Source organism: Nipponia nippon, unplaced genomic scaffold, assembly GCF_047370975.1.
Source record: "Nipponia nippon isolate SJK-2023a ecotype South Korea unplaced genomic scaffold, ASM4737097v1 scaffold_12, whole genome shotgun sequence".
Taxonomy (NCBI): domain Eukaryota; kingdom Metazoa; phylum Chordata; class Aves; order Pelecaniformes; family Threskiornithidae; genus Nipponia; species Nipponia nippon.
Genome location: NW_028262313.1, coordinates 12,674,935 through 12,695,726, shown reverse-complemented (window position 1 = coordinate 12,695,726; position 20,792 = coordinate 12,674,935). Strand labels below are relative to the sequence as shown.

The 20,792-nt window shown below is 53.0% G+C and overlaps 1 protein-coding gene across 5 annotated transcripts in view; it reads right to left on the bottom strand.

The window, feature by feature from the left end:
• Positions 1-20,792, bottom strand: part of FRMPD3 (FERM and PDZ domain containing 3) — a 66,337-nt gene that overhangs the window by 6,334 nt on the left and 39,211 nt on the right. For 4 of the 5 annotated variants that reach the window (XM_087748830.1, XM_087748833.1, XM_087748832.1 and 1 more), the window contains 3 exons: positions 19,332-19,511; positions 8,146-8,290; positions 606-1,421 (listed from right to left, as the gene is read on the bottom strand). In XM_087748830.1, coding sequence (XP_087604956.1) covers positions 606-1,421; positions 8,146-8,290; positions 19,332-19,511 — 1,141 coding nt within the window. The remainder of the gene's footprint in view (positions 1-605; positions 1,422-8,145; positions 8,291-19,331; positions 19,512-20,792) is intronic. The other variant, XM_087748835.1, reaches the window with a different exon arrangement.

Here is a 20,792-nt window from a genome sequence, read left to right as displayed (position 1 = left end):
AGAGCTCTTGGCCCAGGAAAAGGTCCTTGGAAGCTTTCCAGTGTTAGCGATAGCAGAGCTACAGGGACTTGTCTGGAGCAAGAAGGAAAACTGGGCACCAGCTACTCTGCCATAGTGAGTAGGGCAACCAAGGTGGGGAGGGGGACAAAGGACTGTGCTGCCAGCAGGCTGGTCCCAGAGACACCCATCTAACAGCAGGTTTGCTCTGTGAAGGGCTCACACATTGCAAAACCTGGGTGGGAACCTGCGAAGACTGAAGGCTGAAGTTAGCAGCTGAGTGGGGTCACAGCAGGGAGGAACTCATGCTCACAGTACTGGTTTGTTAGTGCCTCACCCCAACATCATGGCATGTGGACCATGGCAGATACAGGATAACCAAGAGACTCCTTCAGCCACTGTCAGGGAGAGAAGTCCCACCTCAGCTTCTTAGAAATCGTCTGAGCAGCAGCTTGGCTGCTCCTGCTAGAGGTTGTTGCCACAACTTAGTTTTTACTCGAAGCTGCTCCACAATCACAAATAGGATAGGAGCAGGAGACTAAAGGGGAGGATGTACCATAGGAAAGAAAGGCTATAGGGAAGAAAGAAAGTCACAGCCATTGAAATACCTGCTGTCTGCTGTGGTGGGGGATGCGGACAATCCTCTGAAGCAGCCAGGGCTTCCAGCGCCTGCAGGGTGGACACCAGGGCATCATCCAGCTCTTGGGCATGGTCTCGGACTGTCCGCACGTTATCTATCAGTGTGACAGGGATCTCGTCGTAGAGGATGCCACAGAGGTGCCGGCCCTGCTCCTGGCTCTGGGCAGCTGCCCGGCGCTTGGGGTCGTCCTCATCCGAGCTGTTGTCTCGGAAGCCGGGAGGGGGTGCAGCGATGGCGGGGAGCAGGGACGTCGTCTCATCTTCTTCCTCATCGCTCCCAGGAGGGGGAAGCGACATCAAGTCCACCATATTGTCCCGGGTACTGCCGGGCTTGCCCCCCTTGCATGAGGCCAGCCGGCTCTTGATTTTGGCTTGGCAGGACTCACAGTAGAAGTGCGAGGTGTTGCTCCGCAGGTGGGTGTCTATGGTGTGTGCTCTGGCCCTGCTCGCGTGCCTGTCTTGGTCAAGGCCATCTGGGTCGTACTCGTTAGCTGCCCCATCATAGCCTTGGCCAGAGCTTTTGGAAGTGGGGTCAGATTTGGTCCTGGGACGAGTTTCCTCAAAAAAAATCAGGTTTTCATTGATATCCGTCCTGCTCTCTCTTTCCTTCCTCTGCTCTCGCATGTGCAGATAGCAAAAGCTGATGAGCTCCGAGTCCGAAGCCCTGGTGGCTGGAGTCCCGGCTCCTCCAGTGCCGGTGGCAGAGCCACCCACCAACCCGCTCTCTTTCTTTCCTGTGTGCCCTGCCGCGGCAGGCCGGTGGAGGTTGTGTGCGTTGATATAATCTAAATCAAAACCACAACAGGCACATTAGCAGCAGCAACCAGGAGAAGCGAAAACAGCATGGGGAAGCTCCTGCTCACCCTGGAGAAGCATCCATGTGCTCTCTGCCCTCCAGCCCTCAGCGTGCCGGACTGCAGTGGGACATGAGTATTCCCTGCGGCACAGCCAGGCCAGCTGGCTGGTCTTCTGCAACCTGCTGGGCCTATCTGCCAGTAATGAGTGCAGGAAGAAATGTCCTGCACGTGCAGATCATACACTCATAGACTCATAGAATAGTTTGGGTTGGAAGGCACTTTTAAGGGTCATCTAGTCCAACTCTCCTGAATAAGCAGGGACATCTTCAACTAGATCAGGTTGCTTAGAGCCCTGTCCAACCTGACCTTGAATGTTTCCAGGGAGGGGCATCTACCACCTCTCTGGGCAACCTGTTCCAATGTTTCATCACCCTCATTGTAAAAAATTTCTTCCTTATATCTAGTCTGAATCTACCCTCTTTTAATTTAAAACCATTACCACTTGTCCTATCGCAACAGGCCCTGCTAAAAAGTCTGTCCCCATCTTTCTTATAAGCCCCCTTTAAGTACTGAAAGGCTGCAATAAGGTCTCCCCACAGCCTTCTCTTCTCCAGGCTAAAACTCCCAACTCTCTCAGTCTGTCCTCCTAGGAGAGGTGTTCCAGCCCTCTGATCGTTTTTGTGGCCCTCGTCTAGACTCACTCCAACAGGTCCATGTCTTTCCTGTGCTGAGGACCCCAGAGCTGGACGCAGTACTGCAGGTGGGGTCTCACCAGAGCAGAGGGGCAGAATCACCTCCCTCAACCTGCTGGCCACGCTTCTTTTGATGCAGTCCAGGATATGGCTGGCTTTCTGGGCTGCGAGAGCACATTACCGGCTCATGTCCAGCTTTTCATCCACCAGTACTTCCAAGTCCATCTTCACAAGGCTGCTCTCAATCCCTTCATCCCCCAGCCTGTACTGATACCAGGGGTTGCCCTGACCCAGGTGCAGGACCTTGCAACTTGGCCTTGTTGAACCTCATGAGGTTCACATGGGGCCACTTCTTGAGCTTGTCCAGGTCCCTCGGAATGGCATCTCATCCCTCAGGCATGTCAACTGCACCACTCAGCTTGGTGTCACCTGCAAATTTGCTGAGAGTGCACTCGATCCCGCTATGTCATTGATGAAGATATTAAACAGTACTGGTCCCAATACGGACCCCTGAGGGACACCACTCGTCACTGATCTCCATCTGGACATTGAGCCGTTGACCACTACTCCCTGGATGTGACCATCCCGCCACTTCCTCATCCACCAAACAGTCCATCCATCAAATCCATATCTCTCCAATTTAGAGAGAAGGATGTTGTGGGGGACCATGCCAAAGGCCTTACAGAAGTCCAGATAGATGACATCCGTAGCTCTTCCCTTGTCCACTGGTGTAGTCACTCCATCATAAAAGGCCACTAGGTTGGTCAGGCAAGACTTGCCCTTGGTCAAGCCATGCTGGCTGTGTCGAATCACCTCCCTGTCCTCCATGTGCCTTAACATAGCTTCCAGGAGGATCTGTTCCATGATCTTCCCAGGTACAGAGGTGAGGCTGACAGGTCGGTAGTTCCCAGGGTCCTCCTTTCTACCCTTTTTAAAAATAGGTGCAATGTTTCCCTTTTTCCGGTCACCGAGGACTTCACCTGCCTGCCATGACTTTTCAAATATCATGGAGAGTGGCTTGGCAACTACATCAGCCAATTCCCTCAGGACTCTGGGATGCATCTCTTCAGGTCCCATAGATTTATTATGTATGGTCAGGTTCCTCAGGTGGTCACAAACCTGATCTTCTCTTACAGTGAGAGGGACTTTGTTCCCCCAGTCCCCATCCATCCACTCGAGAGGTGTGGGAAGAGAGGTTGTTAGTGAAGACTGAGGCAAAAAAGTCGTTGAGTACCTCAGCCTTCTCCTCGTCCATTGTTACCAGTTTGCCAGTCGTGTTCATCGGGGCGGTACACTTTCTTTGACCTTCCTTTTCTGGCCGACATACCTATAGAAGCCCTTCGTATTATTCTTTGCGTCCCTTGCCAAGTTCAGCTCCATCTGCACCTTGCCCTTCCTTCCCCATCCCTACACAACCAGGCAGCGTCCCTATGCTCCTCCCAGGATACCTGTCCCTGCTTCCACTGCCTGTGCATTTCATTCTTGCCCTTTAGTTTGACCGGCAGGTCTTGACTCATCCATGCTGGTCTCTTGCCTTCCTTTCCTGATTTCTTACACCTGGGGATCGAGAGCTCTTGCGCTCTATAGAAAATGTCCTTAAAGATCTGGCAGCTCTGTTCTCTCCTTTGTCCTTGAGGGCAGCTTCCCAGGGGGTCCTATTGACTAACTTGAACAGATCATGGGCTGGAAGGGATTTTGGGTGATCAGCTTGTCTGTACCCCACTTCTGAGGCAGGAAAACTGTAACTAAAGCAACCTTCATAAACGTGTGTGTGATGGAGGGGAGCACATTCCCATGGGCAGCTTTGTATGTGCCACACTTGCCTTGGCCTCCCCACCTGAGTGCATGGGTCTCTCTAGAGGAAAGGGTTAAAGCCCTGAAGGATACCACGCGTGTTGCCACCAAGAGCAGGAGGGGACTGCTGACACTGAAGACAAGGGACCTTCTGGCTCTGAGACATCAACCCTTCCCTGCAATAAGGAGAGAAAGGAAGACCTGGAGGAGGCAGAAGGGGAAGGGACGTACAGAGATTTACATGGTGGACATGGAAGATGGCCAGCTCAAAGAAACCCTATGTGGTATCAAAGAAGCTCACATGCCTTTTTTTCCTAAATCAATAAAATCTGGATTCCCATTAACAAAGAGCTGTTGAAAGTGTTTTAGTGAGGCCCTTAGGTGTGGCTGGGGTACAGCGATGATGGAGGCCAGGAGAGCCTAGAGGGTGGCTGGACAGGATTTAGAAACAGTTGAGCTCCAGCCTGCAAAAGCCCTGTGACATACTGACAGAGCAGGCCACCTCCAAAATGATTACGTGCTCTACAGTTTAATCATATAAATTTTATAAAGTTAAATATTATGACATTTATCATAAGAAAGTATTGACCCTAAAACTGTTTTTTGCGAGGAATTAGATCAATGACACCATGGACCAGCAGCACAACTCATCAGTGCCCTTTTACAAACAACCTTTAGACATCAGAAATAATGTCCTATTCCTCCCTCTCCATCTCCCCATCCGTCTCTTTTCTAGACTAACCACAGCAAATTCCTTTAACCTTTCCTGACAGGTCTGTTTCCTAAATGTCTCAGCTTTCTTACTGCTCTGGGCTGGACTCCATCCATGTCGGCTACCTGGGAAAACGTCTTATTTCTGTGCTGTGTGACAGCAGCAGGGAGAGGAAGCAAGATCCCAGTAGCTTGCTGGGAGGCAGACCTGGGCAGAACCAGAGGAGGGCTGGCCAGCACAGTGGGCACTGAGCCACGGGGATGTGGGTGCCACATCACTGAGCGACCAGCCATATTCAGAGGGCAACGGGAGCCGCCTGGCTGCATGCACGAACGAGGACCTTCGGCCTCAGTCTGTCAATTTACACGTTAAATGGCAAGAAGGAATTGTTGTCACCATTTTTGCATAATGTTGGCCAGACCAAGCAGTTTTCCTCAGGAGAGGAAGCTAACTAGCTGCTAAACGTGGTGCAATATTGCCTTTCGGGGAGACATCGAACGTCGCTTGGCTGACTTTAAGTGACAGACACCCTCCCCAGTCCCTTGTCCCTCGCTGCCCACAATCCATGCGCTGTTTCTGGCTGACAGCTATCGGATCAGGCTAGCTCCAAAAGAGCCCTCTGCTCCTGCTATTAAGATTTCCCTGCGACAGCCTCCCCTTGCTCCCTCATGCGAGGCAAGCAGCTGAAATGTTGCTTGAACTTCTGGCCAGTGGTCCAGCCCTCAGGAGGGCCATCTTTCTGCATTACAGGTTGAATTGTGCAGCTGTGCTGAGAACGGCTGCCAGGGGGATGCAGGCTCCATCCTACCAAGTATAAATTAAATCAAATAAATCCTAATTAAATTCATTAGCTCAACAAATTGGACAATTTGTCTCCCCAAACACACGTTTGTATTATACTGTTCATCACCTGCAATGCTAAAATCCCAATCAAAACAATATCTCTCTCATTTATGGACATACTGGTACTCAGAAATGACAGCTGTGTGAGTGAACACAAGGCTGCTGCAGCCAGGGACGTGTGTTCAGTGCTGGGCTGCGGTGGGGCGGCATGGACCAAAGCAGAGGCTTTCCCAAAGCCAGACACCTCTGATGGGTCATGGTAGCAGCCTGCCCTGCTTGGACAGCCTCACTGGCTGCCCATGCCGAGCCAGGGCCTGTTGCTGAATGGGGCCAAACCCCTAAAATCCATAATCTAGCTGCTGGATGCTCTGGGGGAGAAGGTCCTGATGAAGAGCTGAGAGAGCAACCAAGGGCACAGAGCTGCTTGGCTGACGATGGTTGCTGGTGGGAGCGGGGAGAGGAAGGGGCAGGGAGGCGAATTGCCTGCGCAGCTCCAGCATGGCACAACCCTTCCTGCGGAGGGCGAGGATCCGGCACGCGGCTCCACAGGAGTGATGGATCAGACGGACAGCATCCGGGCAAAGTGTGCATTTCTAAAAATGTCTGCAGTTCAGCAGGAGGTTTTAATGGGCCTCAGCAAAGACGGATGTGCTCCTCTTCTAGGTAAAAAGCATGGGCCAGGGCTTGATTTTACATTTAAGATTCTGGCACAGCCTGCTTGCAGCCTGGAAAGTCAAAGCCTGGGCTAACTTGATTCATCCCAGTAGGGCTTTCTTATCGTTCCTGCAGAGTTGTGCTAATGATCAGCAGTCCCTGCTCCCTGTGATCCGCCTAGCTCCTGACAGCTCAGCCTGCAGCCGTAGCGAGACCAGAACTGTGAGAAGACTTTGTTTTCTCAATACATACTAAATTCTCTCCTTCTGAAGGATGCCTGAGTGGCTGGGCTGAGTGTACTGGGTCTGCAGGGAAACTTTCCACTCCACTGGTCAGGGAGGTTTTCATTGCACCCCTGAGGACAGACCAGGCCATCCAGAGAGGGGCTAGCTCTTTGGTATGAAGACCATGGATCCATTGCTCCATCGCTGTCCTACCCACACTGTGACTTCCCCTCACACTCACTCCAGCCCCCTGCAGAGTGACATTGGTTTCTTGAGACTGTCAAGAAAAGGGCAAGGTTTACTACCCCTTTTGGCATAGGTTTGGACCATGCCCTCGAAGCAAAATCTCCCTGAGGAAAAGTCCTGGCTATTATCACTGTTGATTTTCACTGTGTGGAAAACCACCACTCGCACACACTGAGACATCCCCTGAGTGATCAGTAACTGTGGGCGCCACCAGCCTTGCTCTGAGCCCTTGGGGATGTTCTGGGATGCTCTCTGCTTCCTGCCACATTGCTCTGACTCCCCACAGCCATGTGCCCCATGTGTCCCTGTAGCCCATCTCAGGGTGACATGACACAGGGATGTCTGATGATAGCCAGTTAAGTTGGAAACACCCTCCATTCATAGCAAACTGTGACTAAATATGATTCTGTAGGGCACCCAAAGCAGAGAGCACAGTGACAGCTGCCAATAAGAGGCACAGGTGAAGAAACAAAAGGAAACCATGCGTGTGTCCTCCCACGTGTGCTAGGTCTGTGTCCAGGTGCCTTCCTCAGACCTCAGAGGCACTGAGTCCTTTCCCAAGGACCCTGCTAGCTCTTGGCACTCCTTCCACCTCCCCCAGCTAGTCCCACCTTGAGGAGGCAGTCTTGACACTCTGCCAGCTCTCTGGAGCTGCAGTGTCACCCGGGAGGTCTAGGGGCAACCTTCCAGAGTCAGCTGGGTTGATATTTTGCCCATCTCCAGCCACTGATCCTGTATTTTATATTTCCCTATACAAAACATATTCGATGTGAACACCTGCATGGAACAATGGCATGTAGCTCCTGCTTGGCTCTTGTTTGAAATCACTCTTGAGAATCATTGATCATTTTGAGGGTGACTCACACCTGCAATCCATCCTCAAGGAACAGAGCATCGGTGCCTGGTGGGACAGAACCTGTCTTTAGCTGTTCTGGTCTCCTGCTGTGCCCAGAGCAGCCCTCTGCTCCCTGCATCAGGCTGGGCACCTGGAAAGCTGGGATGCCAAAGTTTCCTTCCTGATTTAGGAAATCAATAGAGCAGCTGTGCTTGCAGAGCTGCCCGTGCAGCCCAGACCCCCACGGATGAAGGCAGCAGTGTCCAAAGGCAGCAGGAGCACAGTCCCTGGCTGAGTGCACACACTGGTCTCTGGAGTCGGGATGCTGGCCAAGGAGCACATGCTGCATCCCTGCGGCAACGCACAGGCTGTTCTGCAAGGACCCAGCATTTAGCTGGTAGCATTACAGGTCTTTTTAAACGGCACCTCCTGGATCTGCTCTAGGAGCTGCCACAACAAACATGTGCAGTGAGTGTTTAGGACCCAAGCTGACACAAGTCAGAGCTTATCTAAAATGAGGACTTCTCTCCCAGCTCCTTGTTTTCTGGTTAAAAGCGGGTCTGCTGGTTCTGCAGGGTGAATGGGAGTGGAGGGGAGATGCCAGGGAAACCCTTCTCCTTTCTAATGCTGCAGAGTCCTGGGTGGAGGGAGGAGAAGGAGGAGGAGGAGGCTAGGGAAGGGGCTTGCACAGAAAGCAGAGGCTGAAACGTACCTGCCTTGATAATCTGAGGTGGGGGTGGCTGGCTGGGGGCCCTGGAGAATATCATCTTCTTGGAGTCCACCAGGAGACGGCAGTAGCCTGCAATCAGGCAGGCGAAGTTGGTGGCTTCAGGCCACTCCATCAGCAACACCAGCGGCTGGAAGGCAAGAGAGACAAAGCACATGAGGGCCACACGGCTCAGCTGACGTGGGTCTGGTGCTCAAAAGGGGTTGCGCCGGGGCCCTGCACTGGTGTAACTGGTGAGCTGGCTGGCACTTTTAGCACCCACACAGGAAAAAACAGCCAGGTGCACGTCCTTGCTCCAGATCACCCAACAAATCACTGTGCCCAAGAAAGCGGCTCGCTGCAGCTGTAATTCCTGCTTGCTGACTCCCCTAAGGATGATGAAAGAGGTGGAGTCCCACAGGGCACAGGCTGTGCATAGCAGGGCCCCCGTGCAACCGGCTCCTGATCGTTTGCGTGTCAATGCTCTAAGCCTACCTGCAAGCACCAGTTTAACCATCAGGCCCTGGGGAGCTCAGGGAGTTTGTGGAGTCTCCAGCTGTCAGAATCCCTGTTTCATTGCAGGCACCACGTCGCCCTCCCATAAACCAAGACATCTGCTTCCAGCAAGATGCAGAAGTGGCAAAAACCCATTACAGGGTCACCCAGCCACCACTCTGAGGCTGTGGATCGTATTTAAATCTAGCCCTTCAGAAAATTAAATTTGTGCTTAGGAGCAGATGGTGTCTTCTCTTTTAGGAGAGCATTTATTCACACGCTAAAAAAGGTCTTTGCTTTAAAGAGAAGAAAAAATCAGACATGATCTGTGTGCCACATATAACCTCACTGCACAATCTAGTGGCAGACATCGCAACTCCCCGACTCCTGGCTTGTCCCAAGGAGAAGGTTAGCTAGCCTGGGGAAGCTGTCGGGGTGGGATCCACTCTTACCCACCCGGTGACGTCTCATGCACTGCTGGGACGTGGCTGGGCAGAGCAGCCTGTCCCAGCACAGCTCGGCTGAGCGGTCCATGCTCGGTCTGAGTGCCCAGCACCAATCAAGGCAGACCCGTGAGATGGAAAGAAATTGACAGTGCCTTCAATAAAGTTATTGCATGGCAGCTCTAGCCCTCTGACAGCCCTCCAGGACTCAGAAGAACTTGTTTACCACATCCATGGCAAACCAAGCCCATTTTAAAAACCACTTAAACCGATGCAGTGTGAAAAGCATTAAAGCTATTTTGGTTTTGTTGTTTCATAACCACAGGAGGTTCCTGGTACTCACTGGCCAGTTCTGTGCTCTACTCAACACTTGCTTTTTTTAAGCCAACTCTGGCAAAGCAAGACCCAGCCTTACAGTACATCACGCTCTGGACCATACAACGCAATAAACCTGGGTGTGAAGCCATCAGCCCTGGGCAGAGATGCATGTGATCCCCACGCCATGCCAGCCCCTGGCAGGGGCTGATTCCTCCTAGAGCCAGGGTAAAGAAGTTCCCTCCTTGGCTGCTGTGCAGGAAGAGAAAGGAAAAGAAATAACCCAATGTGGAAGAGAAATAACCTGACAAGCAAACACGCTCTACTGAGAGGCTTTGCTCCTGCCCGCTTGACAAGGCTCTTTCTGCATCATGGAAAATAAACCTGAGATGACACAGATCAAAGGGAAAGTATCAAGATAGAGAGAAAGGAGAGAAGAGCTTCTCCACATAGCTCGAAGGAGGCAGGCATGCAGCGGTGAGGGGGGGTGACACCTCTTAGCCCAGCTCCAGTCTTGACATAAGTGATGAAATGAAACCATGTGTTCCAGTTCTGCTGTATGAAGCATCCTTAAAACAAGTGTCTTCTACATAGGGCTAAGCTTTCCTAGGTTTTTCAAGCCATCTGTTGAATGAAGAGACATTTGCGCATTTTCCCCCCTCTGTTATGCAGCAGCGAGGGTTTGAGTGCTAGCAACAAGAAAGGAAGCAAATGCCAAGGGGAGGGAGGCAATGGCTGATGAGTATCCACTACTGGGAGATTAAATGAAGAGGCCAAGATGGGTTGAGAATTCCCTTTCAAAAGGAAAACTAGGGAGGAGTTTCCACCACGTGCGAGTCATACGCTGGAGATTCACAGCTAGCTCTCAGGGACACCAAGTCTGAGTGGCACAGAGCCATGGACCTTCACGGCCTCCCTGTCAGCACTCGCTGTGCCCTCCTCTTCCCTTCACCCCTCCCTGTTTGGCCCACGGTGCAACGGTTACCCCAGCTGGCTACCAGTACCTCTGAGACCCTGCCTTATTTCCATTTTTGCTCGGATAACTCTGCTTCAGGATGCTCCCACCCATCCAGAGATGGGACTGTAGGTTCCTGCTGGCAAGAAGCAGCCCCTGGATCAGTCCTCCTGAAGGGAGACAGGACTGAGACACAACCAGCCCGACTGGTGTTTCTGGCCTACAAATAAAACATACACAATACACCAAGATGCCACGAGCTCCCTGCCAGGTCTCTGAGCAAGCCCAACCTCCAGACCGACTTCCAGCAATCGGTGCGTGGCATGCTGGGGTTAATTGTAGCACTCTGCTCTGAAAAAGAGGAGTCTTAATACTGATTAGCATTACATCTTAGCGAGGGGTCTTAGAAACAATTACTCTCGCATCCTGGCAAGCAAGCGGTGTGAGAGTTCTTCTCTAATTGTCAAGCGTTCAAATATTGTTATTAGGGATTAAATCACTTCGGGGCAGCTTGAAGCTGTCCACCTGTGCTGCCGGCAGCACCCCCCCATGGCCCGGGAGCCGGTGCTGCAGGGGCTCTGTGTCCTGCTGATGGATTACTGGCTGTTTAAAAAGGTATTGAATGTGAGCAAAGCTGTTGCAGTGGGGTTGTGAGGCCCTGTTCCCCGGCCTTGGTGGCTTCTCTGCCGCTCGCTAACAGAGGTCTGGCTGTAACCCTTTCCCACGTGGGGTTACAAGACTGAATGTCTCTCTTCCACCCACCTAGGTAATTTTGCCAAGATTGCAGCAGCTCAGCTGCCTTTGAGACTTCCACCCTGCTGCCACATCTCCCTGGCGGTGGCCAACAGATCTGAAAGTGATTTGTGGGGTCAAGAGGCAAAGAGGCAACACTATCGCAGCAGCCTTGTTTCCTTGGGAAATCAGGCTACAAAGAGGAGGTGTCAGGGATGGCAGCTAACAGAGATGTTATTTTTAGACGTTGGCAATCTTGGTCACCCTGTTCCACCCAGGCAAGGCAAATGAGATCTTGTGGAGACAGCCAGGCACAGGCAAGCTGAGCAAACACTGACTTTCTGAACAGTTGTATGAAAAATTTCCAACTACTGTTGCTAAGGGTTTTAGATGGTAAATTCAGGGCAGCTTTGCAGGGAGCTGCTCTAAGAAACAACAACACAGGACTGTAGTCTGTGCTTTGGGCTTCCTTGTGATACCCATGTCTTGCGGTGAATGGGATTGACCTCCTTTGCTTTGGAAACATCCTGCAAGGAGCAGCAAGGACTCGTGCCTGTGGTCAGTATTGGCCTGGTCCCCAAGGGGCTGGGGCTCATGCAACATATCTGCCTTCCCTGCAATTTTTTTAACTCGTTGCTCAATCTCAACCAGGCCTAACAAAAAGGCAGCAACCTGAAAGAGCATGAATCTTCATAAGTTTTCTAAACCTGGTGGTAGAGTAGAGCAGAGAGACTTCTGTGAGCAGCCGGAAGGCAGGGAAGGATGCAGCAGGAGCAAAACCTGTGTCGTTCCTCTAAGACGTGCTCCCTGCCCCATCAGCACTGATTTTTTTGGAAGTGGCCACAAAATGCAGTACCTCCTTCCCAGCTGTTAATCAGGAGATGGTGTTAATCACCGATGGGGAACAAGTTATTAACTAGGATAGCCCTCCGGTTACCCTCCCGCCATGCACCGATGGCGTGTCTCATGCCAACCAGCCCATCCTCTTCCTCCTCCTCACCGGCATGTCCTGGCTGCGACAGCGGTGGGGGCTCATACCTTGGTGGCCCTGAGGACTCAGCTTCCCTGGGATGCCAGAGCAGAAATGCCTGTCTGATTTTTGTCAGGGCAGCAGCACCTTTAGGATGAAAGCTGGTTTTACACAGAAGCAAACTTACTGGCATAACCCTACTGCTCTAAAAATGCCAAACATCTGATTCCCAGCGGGATGCACAGGTAAAGGTTCATCTCTGATCTGTAATATGCCAACATGAAAAGAAGCAAGTTTTAAAGAGAATGCTCTTTCTACATCTAAATGCATAATACCAGCCTGAAATTATCGCTGTTTTGATATTTCACTCATACTGGTTTTCTAGATTTTTTAGTCCTAATGAGAAAAGGGTATTTTTTCACTTAAAGTTTCCTGCTTGGCAACTAGTCTCTCTGGAAAGTAAAACAAAATACATTTATACTGGATATGAGAGATGAGTTTTCCATTAGCTTATTAAGGATATAGTGCTTTTTCTATTATGTCCTGCCTTTAAATCAAACCTCGATGTCCTTCTGGAGGATATTCTCTTGTTCAGACAAAGGTGAAGGTTTCATAGAAGAACGTCTGGAGGAAATTTTATGGCCAGGGTTATGCTAGAGGATCTTAACAGTCCTCATATTTAAATTAATTTATGACCTGATCTCTGCATGCTATAACCCTTAAGCTTATGTGCATTTCCTTTTAATCTCCGCCCTTTATCATGTGTTCTGGGTCTTACCCTCTTTCCTTTAATATAGTGCAGTAGAAAGGGGAGCGATGAATTTACATAATTTATGTTCCCTGGTTTACTTGAGGTGCACTGCCAAGTTTATATTTAATAATATAGGCATCCAGGCCTAACGAGACAGCAGTCAATTTTTCACTTGTACATTGACCTTTCCTTCCCTCCCTTTAAGCATTATTAACTCAGCTCTATCAATACCAGGCTGCTTGTGATTAGGACCATTGTTTCCCATTTGTTGATCAATAAACCTCCTGCTTTTGTTAGCAGCAGACCTTCAGGTTTCTGCAGCAGCATCTCCTTCCTTAGGTTTGAGCAGCTGCCACCTCCGCCAGGTGAATGCCCTCCTTGCCCTGCACGGTCCCACAAAAGGTCACAGCGGATGGAGAGGTACCTCTATAGACCGCAAACTTGTAGGTGCCTCCTTCTCTCCACTTTGGTGGTGCTGCTGTATCCCAGGGAAGGCGGAGGTCCAGCCTACGCCTTCGGATCATGCTGCAGCTGCCACCCTGGCTGGCTTTCATCTCCCCCCCTGGCTACTCAAAGGGCTCACGCTCGTCCCTGTGGGACTTGTAATAACCAGAGCCTGTGGTGCTTTTGGCATCCTCCATGTACCCCATTTGTTGAAGCAAGTTCTCAGGACTCCCAAGGTTGCAGCACCATCGGGCTGTGCTCACGCCCACAGCACTGGATGCCTGAGGTCTGCTTGTTTGTTTAGCTTTTCTTTTCCTTTTTTTCTTTTTTTCAAATAAACAAATCAAATTCGGCTTTGCAGGCTTGGAGACTCATCCTTTCCACGTGTTGTCTGACTCTTGTGTTTCTGGCTGGCTCCCGTCCTGGGTGCCCACGGGTGACGCCGGGGCTGGCACCACACACTGGTATGTGCTTTGCTTTACATCCCGTTAGAAAGGCTCTGTGAGGGGGGAAACTGCATCCGCGCCTCCCACCCCAGGTACTGAGCCAAAGGAAATCTCAATCCCTCCCTCTCTCCCACGAGATGACAGTGTTTCAGAATGGCTTAATGCAAATAAAGATGAATTCAGCTTAAGGAATCAGAGCCTTTAGGTCCATCATCACTCCAAAGCCTCACTCCTCGTGTAGGAGAAATCTCATGGGCTTCAGTCATTGCTTGCATGAGTGGAAGTAATGCCGGCCTTGCCTGCTCTCATCAGTTTGATGGGGTTCCCCACCATTTTCAGACTACAGTTTCGCAAATGGACATAGGGCACTGGCCTCAGCACCCACAGCGTGACCCTACCGCGCTTGGCTGGCGGAAGCACCACTGGGCTCGGGGCCGGCTGCAGCCCTGCCAGCACCCGCTGCCGCCGGCTCTGGCAGGGAAGGCTTGGAGACAGAGGGGTCACCATCCCATCGCTGGTGAGAGGGAGGGGCGGCCAGTGAGCAGGACTTGACTCCTTCCAGGGAGGCCCTGTGCATGGCAGCTTTTTATTTCCATGGCAGGCTGGAAGCGCGCCAGGGCCCCTGGGACACCGACATCAATAGCCAGATTCCAGGCACAGCAGCAGCCAGGGACCTTTCTGAATTAATTTTTCCTTTGTTTTTCTTGTTGATCTCGGCTAAAGCGCCGGCTGGCTGCAAGCCCTGCTGGGAGACGTGAAGTCAATTACCACGATGCCTTTGATTGAATTGCGCTTGGCAAGCGGCCAGCCGCTGTGGCCTCCTGCCCCGCAGCCCAGCACGGGGATGAGGGGCAGCCTGGGACAGCTCCTCTGTTAAATTGCAGATGCTTCTCCGGGCTGAGGCGATCCGGCTGCCCCCCAAGCGTTCCGCTTTCATTCCCATTCAGAGGGCTTTGGCAGATTTTTTGCCAATGTCAATAATAAAAAGCCCAGCAGCATGTAGCCGTGTAAATCAGAAAGGAGAAATGCTCCATTTGAAAAGGCATTTCAGTAAGAACAAAATCTTTGCTTCTGCAAGAGCTGTGGAGCCGCACAGCCAGGGGTGTCACCTGGTGGAGCCACCCGGCTGGACGTCAGGAGCTGGCGCCGATGTGCCCATGGAGCAGCGCAGCTCTCCCCATGCCTCCTGCACTGGGGAGCTCGTGTAAGCGTGGCGAGCAGCAGCCCCTCTGCCCCCTCTGCACCCCATCAGCGCTGCCGGGCTTGCCCGGATGCCGGGCGGGAGATGCTGACGCTGCCCGTCCCAGGATACTGGGAGGTAGAAGAGGACTTCGCAGTCCTGTGCTGGGAAGGAGGGGAGATGCATGCCTGGAAGCCCAAAGCTGAGCTGGTTCAGAAGCATTGGCCGCTCTCAAGTGCTGGTCCCAGCACTGCTGGGCGGCTGGAGGGGGAAGCCCTGGGAGATGCAGACCTGCGGGGCCCCCAGACCACCGAGACAAGCTGCACTTAATGCATAAAGATCACAGGAGACACCATGTGCACCCACCCTGTTCCTCAGCAAATCTGAGCTCAAACACCGGCAAGTCCAGAGCACAGGAGGAAGAGCGGAGAAGCGATGGCCCCAGCAGAGAGGGGACTTTGCCATGTGGGAATGACCACACGATCCTGCGCAACACCCACACCGCCGCAGCGCAGCTGGGGAAGCACCGTCCTGCCCCAAGCCACGTGCTGTGGACCTTCTCAGCATTTCCAAGCAGACCTGCCCCGCTCCCTCTGTGGCTGTCAATGCGAAACCTGCTCCTCTCCTCCCAGCAGCTCCTTCGGACACCGCAGGGAATAAAAATCCTTCTTGGACACAGTAGCAGAGGCATGGAGGCTTTTGTTCCTCTGTCCTGAGGTTGTGCAGCTCCTCTGCAAGGGGTCCTGCCAGCATTTGCCCCTCCTTTGCCACCCCCACAGTGGCAAACAGCTAAAGAAAGCAAAGCAGAAGCACTAGCCCTGGGTTTGTATCCCAAATGGGCTGTTTTAAACTGAAACTGAAGCCCAGAATGGAAAAGCTCCAAACCAAACCAATTAACTACCCAGTGAATAATTTATAAGACAAACACTGTTTCTTTTTCTCCTGAACAAAATGGAAATGGTTTATGTTCTCCTCAAGCCTGCTTGTTACCTGAAAATCTTCCCCAGCTCCTTCCCAGCAGGTACGTCTGGGCTGTGGTTGCAGGCAAGCAGTGGATAAGGACGTTTGGGCAGCGCTGGCTGGTGTGGTCAGGGTGTGCAGACCTCCCGGCTGATGGCTGCTCCGTGACCTGACCCCTTTTTTTAACTCTTAGGATCAACTACACAACATCAATAAACCTGGCGCTTAGAAATTCAAAATGGCCTTTCTGCACAAACCCCTTCACTGTCACCGAACATCTGCCGTTGCCACAGTAACCCAGCGAGCAGCTGCGAGGGGCAGCCGCCACCCCACCCATTCAGGCTGGCTCGCCCGCATCCCTGCCGTTCCCTGGGGAACGCATGGGAGCTGCCCCAGCACCAGCACCCTGCAACACGGCGCCAGGCGGCACCGTGCAACAGCCCCGGGGGACACCCCCACCCGCTCCGCAATCCACAGGGCTCCGACAGGCCTCCAGGAGCGATACAGATTCGAGCGCAGGTCCCCAGAGCAGTCAGGACACTACTTCGAGCGCAACCCTCTAATGGTTTCTGACTCACGGTGGAAAGAGATTTATTTGCAACCCAGGGCTTTAGCCAGCGACACGTTCAGCGCCATAGAATAATTGCAGAAAGTAGATTAGCACTGTGAGGTAATGATCTTTTTGCCTGCTTTTCTTAGCCTGCCTCATCCATCGCTGTCCTGCGTAGGATTAGCATATGCCTCAGTTTGGAGCAGACGTTCTGGCTATAAAACCCAGCCCTTTGGATAATGGTTAAATGAAGACAGATAACAGCAGCCTCTGCACTGGCAGGGTGCTGCTGAGCCTGCTGAGATTCACAAATGGGTTGCTCGCTCTGCTCCAGGCAGGCGGAGGGGCTTTTGGTGGCTGTAGGCAGCTGCCTGGAATTTCTCAGGGAGATAAAGCCGCTGTGCATGCGTACGTGCTTGCGGGAAGTTGTATGTGAGCTGCCTTTTCGCCAGCAGTTGGGAGGCTGGATAGGGGGAACACGGGAGAAAGTCTACTCTTACAGCAGGAAAAGGCTGGTGGTGTTACAGTTAATTACTGCTGCAGAGCATGGCTGAGGGGAGCGGCACTGCAGGATTTGCGGAGAAGCCGAGTGGGAATTGCCACCTAATTTATAGCAGATGGACGTCAGCATCACCTCAGCCTCCAGCACATCTGCCGCTCCTGCAGCCAGTCTCAGCCGCACACTGGACTGCGCTGGGGATGCCGACTGCCCTCTCCCACGCCAGGGAGGGGACAGCGGCACCAGAGGGGCCCGTGCACCCCACCGTGAGCTCGATGAGCTCCCGGGGCTGAGCAGCACCGCGTGGAGCAGAGCTAATGCCGCACATCTCCCCGCGCAGCACTCGCAGCTGGCGAGACGGCCATGGAGCTATGTGACAGTGGGAACATGCTGTGCTCCGAGCGCTTGCAGTGAGCCACGAGCAGTCAATCACAGGGTCGTGACCAGCCTATTATTAATGTATTAATATTGCGATTTATATATGCATATCCGAGGGGCGTGGGCACCAGGAGGAACCAGAAGGGTTGCCCTGTAAGCAGTAGGGAGGAGACCTGGTGGGCTCCTGCACAGCCCAGGCAGCCAGAGGGGCCAGGCAGGGAGGGCTTCCACCTGCCCAGGCTGCAGGGCGGGAGGTTTGAGGGTTTTGAAGGGTAGGGACAGGCACAGCAGGACACCAGGACTTCACCTGGGCAACGACTGACCTCAGTGGGATGCAGAAGAGGGAATATTACAGAATATTACAGCTGACCAAATACCCACTGAATTACAAGTGCAAAAAAAGGGCTTCACCAATGAGGCTGTTGGAGGGGACAGCTGAAGCAGAGGGGATGAGGATGAGCGTGGCTCTGGCAGAGGCTACCGGGGTGTTACTGCAGTTCAGCAGAGCTACTGGACCAGGCACAGAGGCAGCAGGAAAACAGACTTGGAGGAATTAATGAGCCTGGTGGGAGGAAGTGCTAAAATCCACCAGGAGAGGAGGCAGCAGGAGAACCCTAAACAAATCCACCATGATTACATCTGCAAGGCTACGGCTGAAATAGAGAGCACAAGGAAAGGGCTGCAGAGGGGGCTGAGGCTTAGAGATGCCAGCAAAGCAGGTCAGCTTCATCAGCCTTGGGTGGAAAAGGGATGAATGTGGGGGCAGCAAATCTGACCTACAGCCAAAGGCTCGGAGGGCTTGTGCGGATATACCCTGTCTGCTGTGCAGTAGCATCTCCATGCCCCACAGCCGTCACAGCTCCACTGTGCCAGATGTCATGGCATGAGACAGCCTCTGCTGCCTAATTTAGCCCAAACTCCATCCTAACTCTGTCCTGTTGAATTCAAGGTGGGAGGAGAGGAGAGGATGCGGCTTGGCATTTATCTGTCAGATTGCTGCCTCTCAGCTCGGTCCTTCCCCACAGGGCAGGGAAGAGCTGGGCGCAGGGAGGCAGTAAAACCGAGGATGCTCTGGAGCAGGCACATGGCTACCTGCCTGCAAGTCTGCTGGAGACGTGACCTAGCTTATTAAAAACCTGAGCAAAGGGCAATGGAAGATCTCCTTAGGATCTTGTGGCTGCTAGACCAGACACCAAAGAAGACAGTAAAGCTCTTATTGTATTGCTGACAGTCCTTCTGAAGGGTTTGGGACCCAGGAGAGACAGGAGACTGCGAGGGGTGAGGCAGCATGGCGGGGCCTGACCATGGTGATCAACCACCAGAACCAGCACTGCACCACACAACAACTAGCAGGGGATGGCAGGATGATAATGCACGGGGCCCAGGAGGGCATGTACGCCAAGGAGTGGAAAGACTGTTCTGTGGGCTGAAGGGGAGGATAACAGAGGCAGCTGGCAAGATACCCGGTGGGTGGCTTACTGGAGCTGGGGACACCCATGCCCAGGGATGCCCAGTGATCTCTTCTCGCACTCTGAGCCTGACACTCCCCGTCCCATCATTTCCAGTTCATTCAATGATCCTGCGTGGCTTGACAAGTTCCACAAGCGCTACTAATGCACGAAACCCCACCAGTCCCCTCCAGTATCTACATCCAGCCCAGGTATGGCCATGGACCACTCCTCTCCAGCCCTGAGCAAAGGCGAGGTGCTGTCCTGCCTCCAAAGGGCCCTGCTACCTGCCTGGCCTGTGCCACCCCCATCTGCCCCAAGGACCCTGCTTGAACCCTTGGGTAGGTGTTTGGGTCATGGCCAGAACCATGCCTGCACCACGCACCCTCGGCGTCAGTCCCTGCCTCTATGGCACAAGGAGCCAGACAGGCAGGGGAGGTGCCGCAGACCACACGCCCTGTGACCGCAATGTGAAAGGGGCTTTTCAGTCCCTAGAAATCTCCAAGCAGATGCTCCAGCACACACTTGTGTCCTGAAACCCCTCAAAGGCGAGCACTGAACCTCCAACCACAGCCTCTGCACTAGCCCCTCTCTCCGGTGCCTGCCTCTGCGGCACCTGTGCCTACCTTGGCATCCAGGATGCTCGTCTCCACCCGGGCCACCCCCTGGTTCTCCCTGAACAGCTGGATCTTGCTGATCTTGCTGAACTCCGACAGCACCGTGGTGAGGTTGGTCTTCAGGTCGATGACGTGGCTGATGCCGTGCCGGGGTCCCACCAGAAGCATGGTGGCTGGCTGCTTCTCGTCCTGGTAGCAGGAGCACATGGAGAAAGAGAGACAGATGGACATAAACACACCCTGGGGCTGCACGGGCTGTGCCTGGCTCTCTCCATGGAGCCAAGCCTCGATGTTGGCAGCTTGGCTGGGTCCCGGATGGCTTTTGCAGAGCAGCAGGTGAAGCTGCTGCCATGAACCCCCCTCCTTGAGCTTCCCTGCAGAGCTGGGAATGGTGTACAGGGTGACAGGGCTATTTAAAAATAAAGCACTGAACTGGCTATCCACATGAAATATTCAGGCCTGCTGGTGTCACTACAGAAAAGTAAGAGCATGTTACAAATCTGCTTGATCTGACATTGCCTCTGAGAGAAGGAAGCAGAGGAGGGAGTGAATGCATTTTAGAAAAGAAGACAGACTAAAGCCTTGATGGAAAATAGAGATCTTTCTTGCTCTGGTCTGCCCAGGAAGGATGCTTCAAACCAGACCTGGAGGTGAAGAGGAGCTGGGCAGACCAGTGCAGAAAAGAATAAGGGAATACTTTTTACCACTTACATGTGGTTCAACTCCTAGGCTGGCTCAGAGTCATTGCTTTGGTGTCAGAGACGAAAAAAAAGGCAGGGCACCCACACCAGAGGTGAGTTGCCCAATGCTGCACACCCAGGCAATGTTGGAGGTGGGCTGTGACTGCTCAGTCACAGCACTGACCAGACACCACGTGGTTCTGCTGTCACCGTTTTCCTACAGGCAGCCCTTTGAGCTGCGAGGTGAGGAGCTCCGAGGCATGGTGGAAGCAGAGCAGATCAAAGGCTGCAAGGGATGGAACCCAGGAGGCAAAGCAAGAGAAACCAGGGAAGTGCTGAGACCTTGGGTGCACCTACATGGAGACCCCTGGATGGGAGGTGGAGCAAGAGGGATGGAGAGGTGAGCCAGGCAACAGGGAGTCTTAGTGGGCCCACTGTTCTCCTGTTTGGTTTGGTGGCTTTCCTCCTGCCATGGGGAAAGTGAGGTGGCTTGGGTGAGGGGTGGAGATGCCTCTGATGGAGATGAAGGAGGAGTGGGCCATGGCAGCGGTAGCTTCCTGAGCGCTGCCAAGCAGCGCTCAGGCTGGACCACTGCTGACGGAGATGGTAAGGCCAGCCGGGCTATTCCCTGCGTGGACAAGCAGGGAACACAGTGGCCTTTGCCAAGGGCGGCCCTCCTCCGAGACGGATGGCAGGATGCAGCCAGGGCAGGACCAAGCTATAAGCATGTGTCTGAAACTACTCTGACTTCATCGAGCTGGTCATCTCATTGCCCAAAAGGCTGGCAAGA